Source organism: Equus przewalskii, chromosome 2 (assembly GCF_037783145.1).
Source record: "Equus przewalskii isolate Varuska chromosome 2, EquPr2, whole genome shotgun sequence".
Taxonomy (NCBI): Eukaryota; Metazoa; Chordata; class Mammalia; order Perissodactyla; family Equidae; genus Equus; species Equus przewalskii.
In genome coordinates, this window is record NC_091832.1 from 5,399,538 (window position 1) to 5,412,580 (window position 13,043).

A 13,043-nucleotide genomic window follows, 5' to 3' on the forward strand; every position below is an offset into this window, starting at 1 on the left:
AGTGAAGTGGGCGAAGAGCCGGGAGAGGAGTTGTGCGCGCGCACGGGAACTCCGTGGGGCCCGGGGGGCGGGGCGGGGCCTGCGAGCGGGGAGGAGCGAAGAGCCGTGGGTAGAGCCATGCGCGCCGGGCCGCTCTGAGGAGGCCGGGCCGGGCGGGCCGGCCGGGAGAGCCCGAGGCCCGACTGTCGGCGAGCCTGGAGCTAGCCGGAGGTCCAGGCGAGCGGGGCGGCGCGGCGGGCTAGGCCGGCCCCAGGGGAGCGGAGCCTGGCGGGACGAGGCCGCCGGCGGGGCGCTGGTGGCGGGGAGCGAGCGAGGGCGGGCGCCGCGGGGCGGGGAGCGAGGCCTGGGGCGGGGGGGGGGGGGGGGTGGATCTCTTCCCTGCCCTTAGACGCTGGTGCCGGCCCACGAACATTTTGGAGGCCTGGAGTAATGTTTTGACCCCAAAGAGGGAGAAACGATTGCAAACCGAAATTAATAAATCAACCAAAATGTAGCCTGTCGACTGTAACGGAACCCGTGTAGTTATGAACTATGTTTGATGTAGGATGTGGGTTCATGTAACACGTTTTAAATGGTTTGGGGCAGGACGCCCAGCAGGCAGTGTGGAGAGCCCTCGGGCCGGGGGGCGGGGGTGGCGGCGAGGAGGGGTGGCGGCGCGGGTTTGCCGCTCAGCTGAGGCCGAGCGCAGGCCCCGGCCGCGGGGAGAGCAGGATGGCTGTAGGCCGAGTTACACAGGGGAGTGTGTTAGGGAAAAGGGGCTTTGAATTGCAGAATCAAGGGGCTGGTTAGGGAGAAGGTGAGCTGAGGACTTCACCCCGAAAGGCTTGCGGAAAGAGGGCCCGGAAAGGGCATGAGAACTGGAGGTGAATGGGTGGCTGAGTGGCCCTGGGGTTAGAGGACAGGGTGAGGCATCGGGGGAGTCCGGGGTCAGGGGCCTTTAAAAATGCGAAGGACGGCCCCCCAGAGGGCGCCGCCGTGGGCGAGCTGAGGCCCGGGGGAACGGTGTGTGTAGAGTAAGGCGTCCCAGCTGGGGCTTAGGCTGCGTCCCCCAACCTGCCTTTGAAGTTGTGGAAGCGCCACACCTGCTGAGTTGTTCCATGGGTTGGTTTGGGGTTGGTTTGCCTCTTTCTCACTAACCACGACAAAGGAACCTTAAAGAGAACCCAATTTCTGCTGTGTCCTACTTCCGACTCAGGAAATAGGAGGGATATTGACGGATGTGGGAGGTGTGAAATGAGTATGGTGTTAAAGCACGTGTCTGCTTCCCTCAGACAGCCGAGCTCGTAAGCGTGGGAGAAGACCTGAACATCCCTTCCTTGTTCATGGACCACGTGTCAGCGCTAGATACCGCTCCCTAAAGTATAAAGCAAGTTCTTTCCCTGAGTCTCCAACTCCCGCATTTCCACCCCCAAATAGGTTGCTACAGGGTTTCTCCACCTCTGCACTATTCACATTTTGGGCCGTATAATTATTTGTTGTGAGGGACTGTCCTGTGCGTGGTGGGATATTTAGCAGCATTACAAAATGCCCACTAGATGCCAGTAGCAGCACCACCCCCACCCCCACCCCCCCGTCGGAACAGCCAAACTGTCTCTAAACACTGTCAAGTCTCCCCTGGGGGTCGAAATCACTCCCAGTCCGGTTGAGAACCGCTGGACTAAAGGATAAAACCCATTGTCTTTAACGATCCTTCATTATCTGTTTCCAATCCACCTTTCCTAGAATTTGATTTAGGCTAAAAGAACCACGAGTGCAGGAATCCTTTCTTTAGTTTCCCTCACAGATTATCTCCTAGTCTTGGACACTTTCCGAGGTGGAAAAGATTTAAAATCTTTTAAGTTTTTGTTCTTGTATCTTTGGTGTCTTCTTCCTTAAAATTCATATTTGTTGAGTCCAGTCCTCCCTCTTGGAGTTGTAAATCCTTTTTCCATTTGTGAATACTTAACGATAGGAAAAATTGTAATCAGGTTTCTTTTTTATCGCTGTCGAAACGTTTCAGCCCCTATTCTTTCACCTTTCTCCATGTAGCATGGTTTATAGATCTTCATGAACTTTTTGCTTTCCACTGAACAATATCAAACCTGACAATGTCCTATTTAAAATATGCTACCCAGTGGTGAACACAGTGTTCTGGGTGTAGATCACACTATTATCACATAACATATTATGTTGCTAGTTACATGCTCATCCATCTTCCTTGACTCTGAGCTTGAAGGCAAGAACTAAGTCTTAGTCGCTATCTTTGTCTTGGGTTGTAGTCATCTTTGCGTTACTAGCACAGCGCCTGGCCCTTAGTTGGTGTTCAAAAACTTTGATGGAATGTAGTTTCTCCTTAACTCTATTGATAGAATCTAAGACCACATTCCTTTACCTTTGGGGGCAGACACAGTACACTCTTGCCTTATGGTGGCTTCATAATGAACCAAACCTGTATGCTTTACACATCTTGATCAAAGATCAGCAAACTTTTTCTGTGAAGGGCCAGATAATAAATATTTTAGACTTTATAAGACTTATAGTCTCTGTCACAGCTACTCGACTCTGTCACTGTGCCACAAAAGTAGTCATAGACAATATATAAATGAATCAGCATGGCCATGTTCCAGTATAACTATTCATTCTCACTGAAGTGTGAATTTCACATAATTTTTATGTCACAAAACATTATTTCAATTTTTTTAAAAATTTAAAAATAAAAAGCATTCTAAGCTCATGAGCCATACAAAAAGAGGTGGCAGGCTAGATTTGACTTTCAGGCAGTAATTTACCAATTCCAATCTAGACCAATCCTTGTGTGATTGATATTTTAAGTCTGAGTATAAGCCTTTACTGTTATCCTTATTAAATATCTTATTCATTGCAGCCCATCTTTCTAGCTTGCTCAGATCTTTTTGTGTGCTAATTCTGTCATCTAGCATATTAGCTGACATCCCAGCTTTGTGTCATCTGCAAAATTGATAAGCATACTTTTTCCCGTCCTTAATTTAAAATGTGGAATGAGATAAAAATAGAGGTCTTCCCCAATTCATTTTGTTCCATTAATCATCATTCTTTGAGTATAGCCATTCAGAGAGTTAAAAATATCTATGAAAAGTACTGCCTATCAGCCAACCCACATTTCTATATCTGGTCCACATATTGTGAGAAGCTTTTTTTTTTTTTTTTAAAGATTGGCACTTGAGCTAACAACTGTTGCAGATCTTCTTTCTTTTTTTTTTCCTGCTTTTTCGCCCCAAATCCCCCCAGTGCATAGTTGTATATTTTAGTTGTGGGTCCTTCTAGTTGTGGCATGTGGGATGCTGCCTCAACATGGCTTGACAAGCGGTGCCATGTCCACGCCCAGGATCCGAACCAGGGAAACCCTGAGCCACTGAAGTGGAGCACACAAACTTAACCACTCGGCCATGGGGCCAGCCCCTCGTGAGAAGCTTTGTCTAAAGTTTTGTTGAAATGTTCAGAACATGTCCCTAATTGGTAGTAACTCCATCAAACAAAAGATATAGGGTTGGTATAACTTTTGTGAACTAATGTTACTGCTGCTTCCTATTTTACTACTTTCGTGTTTACCTTTTCAAGACCATCATTTTAATAATGAAATTTAATAATTTTAGAATTTTGTTGAGAAAATTAACATCCGAGTTCATCAATCTGTATTTCTAGGAATTCACCATCCTTTTCTTCAAGCTAAGTTAGGTTAACAGTGTTCATCCAACACCAGTTCTCTGGTATCAGTAGTATTAAAAGCAAAAAAAGGCACAAATAAAAAATATTGGAGTATGTGCCTTATTCATGCTTAAAAGAAAAAGAACTGACAAACTAGAAAGAGAAGGGAATTTCTATAATCTAGTGAACTATAAGACCTTCAGTGAGGGGCTGGCCCCATGGCTGAGTGGTTAAGTTCTTGTGCTCCACTGCAGCGGCCCAGGGTTTCGCTGGTTCAGATCCTGGGCGTGGACATGGCACCGCTCGTCAGGCCATGTTGAGGTGGCATCCCACATGCCACAACTAGAAGGACTCGCAACTAAGATATACAACTATCTACGGGGGGGATTTGGGGAGATAAAGCAGGAAAAAAAAAAAAAAGACCTTCAGTGAGCATCACATTTAATGGTGAGGTGTTAGAAATATTCCTTGTATGGTAAAGAATAAGATTTTTTAAAATAATGTTATTTTTTAACAGATCCCATTTATGGTAGAAATAGAACCTGCAAGGCATCTCAGCGTAAATCTAACAGAAGAAGTGAAGATATGTTTGAGGGAAACTATAAAACAATTTAAGGACTTAAAAGAAGTCTTAAATAAATGAAGAGTTATGCCGGATCCATAGATATGAAGACTCATTGTCGTAAACACGATATTCTCTCCAGATTAATCTATAAATGGAATTGAATTGCAGTTAATATCTCAAAAAAATTTTTTTCTGTCACTTGACAAAACTGTTTCTAGAAATCAAGGTATAAAGCATAGAACCAAACCAATTTTGAAAATTAAGTAGAGGAATTTACCTTATCAGATATTGAGACTTAGTGTATCTTATTCTAACCTTTTACTTTGTTTATCCTTATATTTAGAGTGTGACTTTTGAAAAGAGTATCTGCTTGGTTTTTTAATTGTCTGATAGTGTAGTGTTTAGTTTCTTAACATTTAATGAAATAATTGATGTATTTGTGCTTAAAACTATCTTCTTGCCATTTATTTCCTATTTGTCTTTATTCTTTTGTTCCTTCTTTTTGGCTTTCAGATTAATCAATTGTTTTTATGGTATTCCATTTTTTCTTCTCTGTTGGCCTTCTTCCTGTAACTCTTTGTTTTATGGTTTTCAGTGATGACTTATTCTAATCCTAGGATTACAACATGCATCCTTAACATCCTAGTCTCTTTTGAATTAATATTATTTCAGTCATGTTCAATGTAAGAACTTTATAAAAGTACTTTACAAAAAGTACAGTCTTATTTACCCTCCTCTTGCCTTTTGTGTTGTTACTGTATTTATTACTTCTATATCCATTAAATCTATACCATTCATTGCTGTTTTTTTCTTTTAAAGAATCAATACTCTTACAAAGAAATTTTTAAAATATTATTTTACGTTAGCAATATATTTGGTATTTCCAGTGCTCTTCATTCCTTTCAACAGATCCAGGAATCATTTCCCTGTAGTCTTAAGAACTTCCTTTAATATTTTTTGTAGTGTAGGTCTAGTGGTAGCAAATACTTGTAGCTTTTGTTTGCCTGAAACTGTCTTTATTTTCGCTTCGCTTTCAAAGAATATTTTTGCTGGCTATAGAATTCTATATTTTGTCTTTTAGCACTTCAAATATGTCGTCCCATTGTCTTTTGGCTTCCATTGTTTCTGATGAGAAGTCAGGTTTGATTCTTGTTCTCTTAAATGCAATATGGTTTTGCTTTGACTGATTTTAATTTTTAATCTTTTTTAAATTTTCAGCAATTGGCTAAGATGTGCCTAGGTAGGATCTTCTTTGTATTTATGCAGCTTGGAGTTCATGAGCTTCTTGGATCTGTGGGTTTATGTCTTTCATAGATTTTGGAAAAATTTCAGCCATATCTCTTCAAATTTTTCTTCCACACTATTTTTTTCTTCTCTCCTTCCAGAACTCCAACTATGTATACTTCAGGATAGTTTGATATTGTTTTCTAGATATTTGGTGCTCTGTTTTTTTGTTTTCATATTTTTTCTCTCTCTTTCATTTTAGATCATTTCCACTGACCTATCTTTAAGTTCACTGACCCTTTCTTCTGCTCGGTCCAGTCTGACGGTAAGCCCATCTAATGAATTCTTTATTTCAGATTTTGTATTTTTAAGTTATAGAATTTCCATTGTATTCTTTTTTAGAATTTCCAAAATTCTCTTTCTGTTCACCCAGTTTGTCCATTTTTTTCGCTACATTCTCTAACAGATTTGTGGTAGTTATCTTTATCTCTGTCTGCTAATTCCAGCACCTGGGTCATCTATAGATCTGCTTCAAGTGACTTTGTATGTTGGATGTCGTGTTTAAAAAAAAAATAGACACTGAAGTAGATAATGTTTTTTTCCCAGAGAAATCACACAGTTTTCTTGGTCTCGTCGCTAGGATAAGGGGCAAATCACTTCAGTCCAGCGAGAGATTGTGCTGGGATTGGACTGCGTTGTAGTTTTATTTGAATAGTTTCACTTTACCTCTGACTGCAGATATTTGGGAGTGAAATAATTTCCCTCCTTCATTAGGGCTTTGGGATCTGAGTTAAGTACTCCAGATTGCAGAAATCTTTCTTTGCTTTTCAGTTCCTATCCAGTGTTCTGTGAAGCTCCACTGAGGGGCTGATTTCTTTCTATCTTATCAGGAGCTGAGGTGAGTGGGGCTGGGTTGCAGCTTTACTTAGTTGCACTTCAGTGCTGCTACAGACAACAACTGGATAAATCTCAAAACATGGTGACTGAAAGAAGCCAGATACCAACAAGTACAAAGTGTATATTCCTTGTATATATGTGACTATATATATATATATAATCCTAACTATATATGTATACATCTATATAGTTCAGGCAAAATTAATCTATAGTGTTAGAAATAAGGACCATACTTACCTTTGGGAGGGAGGAAGGGGTAGTGCTTGGGAGGAGGCATAAGGACGGGTTCTCAAGTGCTGGTAATGTTCTATTTCTTTACCTGGGTGGTGGTTACCTGGGTGTGTTTACTTTGTGAAAATTTATTGCGCTATACACTTATGATTTGCGTTCTTTTCTGTATGTATGTTATAGTTCAATAACAAAAAAGAAAGTATGTGATGGGGATGAGGGGAACTCTTACACAAAAAAACAAAGTTAAAAAGAAAAATCAAGCCACAGAGTAGGAGAAGATATTTGCAACATATGTAACAAGGGATTTGCATCCAGAATATATATATTTTTTTTTTTTGAGGAAGATTAGCCCTGAGCTAACATCTGCTGCCAATTCTCTTTTTTTTGCTGAGGAAGACTGGCCCTGAGCTAACATCCGTGCCCATCATCCTCTACTTTATGTATGGGACACCTACCACAGCATGGCTTGCCAGATGGTGCCATGTCCACACCCAGGATCTGAACCAGCGAACCCCAGGCCGCCAAAGCAGAATGTGCGCACTTAACCACTGCACCACGGAGCTAGCCCCCCAAAATATATTATTTGAAAAATTCCTACAAATCAGAAAGAAAGGACCAAAAAAAAAAAAGCAACCCAATAGAAATATGAGCAAAGAATAAGAAAAAGCAAATAGCAGAAGAAGAGACCTGAATGGTCGATAAACGCATGAAACAGTATTCAGCCTCACTAGTAATCATGGTAATACAAATTGAAACCTTATTGAGATACCATTTCACACTAGTGAGACTGGCTAAAGCCCAAATGTCTTAACAATACCACGTTTGTGAAATTATGAGGAAACACTCTCATACATTGTTGACGGTAATGTAAATTGTTATAATTTAGAGATCAAATCGATCATTTATTGACTTGAAGATATGCTGATTCCAAGTTTCTATGATTTTGCTTCTATAAAGAGAGACGCTTTTATCATTAAAGACTTTCTACCACTTCTGCATGAGAATTGTGCACAAAGATGTACACTGCAAATTTGTTTATAATAGCAAAAAAATTGGAAACTGACCTAATACCCTTCCTTAGAGAAGTGGGGAAATACCTTACAGCAGTTAAAATGAATGAAGTAGATTTACATATATCAACATGATAAAATCTTGAGAACAATATTGAATAAAAAAAGTAAGTAGCCAAAGGATATATGCCCTGTGAAACCCTCTAAGTTTTGAAAGAACAGTACATATTGTTTATGGGTACATATATGGTAAAAGTATAAAAATATAGTCAGGAGGGATATTCATCCACTTCAGGATAGCTGTTACCTCTGGGCAAGGAAAGGAATGGGGCCACTAATAGGCTACTTATTTCTAAAAAAAAAAGTAGATATGGTAAAATGTTAACGTTTGTTAAATGTGGGCAGTGGGTACAAAGTTGTTTAATATATTTATTATTCTCTGTACTTCGCTTTTTATTTGAAATAATTTCATTTTTTAAAAAGTTAGACTGGGCTCAGGCATGAAGGGTATTAGAAGCCTTCCTCCCTTTTCCAGACACTCTTTGTGTTTTAATTCTTTTTGGATACAGCTTTCCCAGTCACTTTGCATCGATATATATTTTGGTTTGTGCCCCATCTCAACCAGACCAGAGAGGAGGGTGAGTGAGATCTGACGGAATCTTCTCTCGTCTTCCTTCTGCCTCACCCTCCAGGGTCCATAGCAGAGCTCAACAATATCTTTTCAGGATACTTTTGTTAAACTTAAAATATTACCATACAACAGAAATGTCTTTAAGTCCATGACCTAAGTGACTTAGAATTTAAAAATAAGTAAAATGTTTTCTTCTCTCTTATTTTACATTTCTGTTCAAAAAAAAAATAATGATGATAAGGTGTCTTTTAAGATGTAAATAGTATTGTTTGCTACTTCATTTGACAAGTGTATGGATAAACAGCCACAAAGCATCTGTTTTTATGCTTCAGTTTTTTTTTTTATTTCAGAGAGAGAACAATATAAACAACTTTAAAAAAAATTACCCACTAATTCGTGTCACTTTAGCTTGTTAGATATTTCCATATAATTATTGAGGGCTTTTAATTTTAGAAGCAGAAAATGATGTCAGAATAGTCAGGGACTTGTTTTGTAGACTAGTGGAAATAGTCATATCTTACAGATTGTCCCTGGGAGACATCAGACGTTTACTTATGTAAATAAACATGTCAGAGCCCCTCCCACTTGCCGAAGAGCTTGGTGGTTAAGCTGTGTGCTAGGCAACAGGCTTTGGCTTCCTTTTCTCAGAGAAAGTTCAGAGAATCAAAAAGTTGCTTTTGTTATTGTTTTATTTGCAGGTTCAGCACTTTAAGATGAGAAAAGTTGATCTCTGTTTGAGCTCTGAAGGGGCTGAAGTGATTTTAGCTACATCAAGTGATGAAAAACACCCACCTGAAAATATGATTGATGGGTAAGAGTTACTGTTCTCTCTTCCTTAAAGTCTTGCTTTTACGTCAGTGAACCGCTTGAGCACTGGAACTGTATGTCTTACAGCAACTAGCACTGTTAAATATACTTTAATTTGTGTTTAGTGAACTGGATTACCTGACGGTATCCACCTGTGGTATCATTCCTGGAACTAATTCAGTTGTGTTTATTCAGGTTTATGATCCTTTTCTTTATAATTCCTAAACTCATCTTTTCATACAAATAGTTTTTTAAGAAGTGGTTTAACAAGGCAAAACTTCAAACAACCACGACCTTATTTTATGTAAGTGCATATTTTAATATCTGGTTATAGTTTTATTCCAAGTTTTTCTTAATATAAACGTTGTAACTTCCCGTCTGCTGCCTATTTCCTTACTGGTCTAAGCAACATCTTTGCTAAACTGAATGCTTCACTTCCTGCTGTCCACCTGCGTTGTTTGGTTCTCAGCTGCTGGAGATCATTCCACTTTCCACTCTTCACTGTGCTGGATTCTAGGTAGAGATAAATATCATTCTCAGACTTTCCAATTCCAAGACAAAGTAATTAATGGGAGAACTCCTTTTTTAATAGTTCTGGCTATTTTATTACTCTCTTGAGTTCTCTTTCTTGGTGTCTGTACAATGACCAGAGTTTGACTCATAGAATCATGATTTTAGAGCTGGAAGGACTTACGAGTTCATCTTATTGACGCCTTTCATTTTAGAATTGTGGTAAGAGAGTCTAAAGAGATTAAGTCCTGGTTTTAACTGTCGAAGGCAGAGCTAGTTGTAACAGGTCTTGTGTTTTTTGTGTTCTATTATGAAGCCCAAGTATATGGATAAAATTCTAGCAACTTGACCTCTTCCTGTAAGCCTAGTCCTTATGTCATCTCTGACATCTGTTCCTTTCCCCTCAGGTAGGATGAGTTTGCCTTTTTGTTGGACTCCGTTAGAATTTGGTATACACCTCTATTCCCTTATTTATTCCTTTCTTGTGTAATTATTTATTTTTTATATTCATCTCCACCCTTCAATGTGAATTCCTACAAGGCAGAGTCTATGATTTGTTCATCTTCGACTCCACAGTGTCTTAAAATATTTGTTGAGTAGCTTCTTGAATTAGACCATCAAATATTAGTCAAACTCAACTAATATTGAAAAGCAGCTGAGTATTTATATATATATATACACACACACACATACATATATATGTATATGTTACTTTACATTTGCATAGAGCTTTGTAATATCACAGATGTTATATCATTTGACCCTCACCATAAGCTTAGGCAATAAGAGGCAAAAATATATGTATTTTAAACCTCACTGTAAAGATGAGGAAAAGGATGCTCAGAGGCAAAATGACTTGCTCAAAATCACACAGATAATTAAGTGGCAGAATCAAGGCTCACACTCAGGTCTTCTAACTCCTAGTTTGGGGTTCTTTGTACTATGCTATGATAACTCAAACTTAAGGTTTGAATCAGAAACTTCAGGGGCCGGCTCCGTGGCCGAGTGGTTAAGTTCACGTGCTCTGCTGCAGCGGCCCAGGGTTCGCATCCTGGGCACGGACATGGCATCGCTCGTCAGGCCACGTTGAGGCAGCGTCCCACATCCCACAACTAGAACAACATGCAACTAAGATATACAACCATGTACAGGGGGAGTTTGGGGAGATAAAGCAGGAAAAAAAAATAAAAAGTTTGGCAACAGTTGTTAGCCCAGGTGTCAATCTTTGGGAAAAAAAAAAAGAAGATTGGCAACAGTTGTTAGCCCAGGTGCCAATCTTTAAAAAAAAAAAGCTCATACCTGTTTTGCCTATACCTCTTAATCCTTCTTAGATTTTTACTTCCTGAAATTCAGATAATCGTTGTTTATCCCACTCTACCTTGGAGTAGAGAAATTAATGTGGGAACTGCTGTGAGGATACACAGACCTATAAAGATTTACCTTAAGTTGTTTGCCAGATATAGAGATTTCTTCCAAAGATCAGCTGTACTAATTAAGGACATAGTATTTTTGAGATTAGACAAAACCTTTTAGTACAGAAAACTATGGAATAAAAGTAGTTACTGACCTAGTAACTGAACAGAGCACATCAGAGACTTTTAATACATATGCACATCCAACAAATACAATTAGACTTTATATGATAAATATGAAAAATTATTCTCTGCTCAAAAGTTGATTTATCTAAATGGAAGTAACCATAGAATTATTTGGAGACAATGGTGCTGTAAATTTGCCCCTATTGGACAGTGCTCTCAACTCAATTTCCTCAGAAATAAGAGTTAAAGGAAGTGATTGTATTTCTGTTTGTCCTTGACTCTACTTTTCCCCTCTGGTATTTAATATGTCAATGAAAAAAGAGGAAAAAAAGTTCTGCATTAGAAAAAACTTAGTTAAGAGAAAAAGTAGAAGAGAGAGAGAGAATTAGTCTTTTGGCATAGTGTAGAGGAATGCTAGATTTACAGTAAGCTCCTGGGTGAGTGAGAAATGTGTGTTGCCTTGGGCTCACCACAGTTTCCTGGTGTGAAAAATGGGAAAACTACCACCTTCCCTGACTACCTCAGAGGTGTGAAGAAAACCACGGGAGATGATAGGTGTTAAACCAGTTGTCAGCTACAAAGTCTTTTTTTTTTTTGGCACCTGAGCTATTAATCTGAGCTAAACAACCTGAGCTGTTGCCAATCTTCTTTTTTTTTTTCTGCTTTTCCTCCCCAAATCCCCACAGTACGTAGTTGTATATTTTAGTGGTGGGTCCTTCTAGTTGTGGCATGTGGGATGCCGTCTCTGCATGGCCTGACAAGCGGTGCCATGTCCGCACCCAGGATCCAAACTGGTGAAACCCTGGGCCGCCAAAGTGGAACGCACAAACTTAACCACTTGGCCAGGGGGCCAGCCCCTATAAAGTCTTATTTAAAAAAAAACTACCATTTTGATGACTATTATTTGTAATTATGAGGATTCACTTATATGTCATTTTTAAATCCAAATACATCTCTATGTACTATTTGATATATTGGTTGCTATATTGGTCGTGTTCCTTAAAAGCACCCGAGAAAAAATATAGGACAATTAAAAGCCCTATATTTATATTTATTTAATATACTTATTTAAATAAATAAAATTTAAAGCCATATAAATTTATGAAAATAAACTCTATTTAAATAAAATTTAAATTTATTTTTTATTAATTATTAAATGTATTTAAGTAAATACAATTTAAAACCATATAAATATAAACAACAAATAAATTGTGAAATATTAAGCATAGTATTAAAAAAACCAGAATTGTGAGTTAGGAGACCTGGCTTCTTTCTTTTTTCTTTTTTGTCACAGTTTTGTTGACATATTATTCATATGTTATACAATTCACCCATTTAAAGTGTACAATTCCTTGGCTTCCAGCATATTCACAGAGTTACACAACCGTCTTCACAATCAATTTTAGAACATTTCAGACAGTTTTAGAACACCCCAAGAAGAAAACTTGCAACCCCTCACATTCCCCCTGTATTCCCCCTCTCCCCACCAGCCTGAGGCACCCACTAATGTGCTTTCTGTCTCGATAGATTTGCCTGCTCAGACGTTTCATATAAATGGAATCATACATATGTGGTTTTTTGTGAATGCCTCTTTTACTTACATGTTTGCAAGGTTCATCCAAGTTGTAGAACATATCAGTGCTTCATTCCTTCTTATTGTCAAATAATAGTCCATTGTATGGACATAGCACATTTTGTTTATCCATTCATCAGCTGATGGATATCTGGGTGGTTTCTACTTTGTGGCCGAATTTTCCCCCAGTGTTATTTTAAAATGCCATCTTGTAGATCCAAGAAATTCAGCAAACCCAAAGCAAGATAAATACAAATATACCATATTGTAGTCTGCCAAAAAACAAACATAAAGAAAAAAAAGGAGGGAAAAAAATACATTAAATACAGGGGAACAGTAGTACCAATTACAGCTGACTTTGCATCACAAACAATGGGAGCCAGGTGACAATGGA

General features: G+C 39.0%; 1 protein-coding gene across 24 annotated transcripts in view; it reads left to right on the forward strand.

Annotated features, from left to right (window-relative positions):
* Positions 1-62: 62 nt before the first annotated feature.
* IFT25 (intraflagellar transport 25) overlaps positions 63-13,043 on the forward strand; it is a 27,611-nt gene continuing 14,630 nt past the window's right edge. The window contains exons 1-7 of one of the 24 annotated variants that reach the window (XM_070609540.1): positions 77-210; positions 1,272-1,359; positions 5,715-5,777; positions 6,284-6,350; positions 6,977-7,113; positions 8,160-8,228; positions 8,920-9,032. In XM_070609540.1, the coding sequence (XP_070465641.1) occupies positions 7,042-7,113; positions 8,160-8,228; positions 8,920-9,032 (254 nt within the window). In that variant the 5' untranslated portion in view covers positions 77-210; positions 1,272-1,359; positions 5,715-5,777; positions 6,284-6,350; positions 6,977-7,041. Of the gene's footprint in view, positions 217-1,271; positions 1,367-5,714; positions 5,778-6,283; positions 6,351-6,976; positions 7,758-8,159; positions 8,229-8,919; positions 9,033-13,043 lie in introns of those variants that run through there. The other 23 variants (XM_070609542.1, XM_070609547.1, XM_070609557.1 and 20 more) reach the window with 23 other exon arrangements.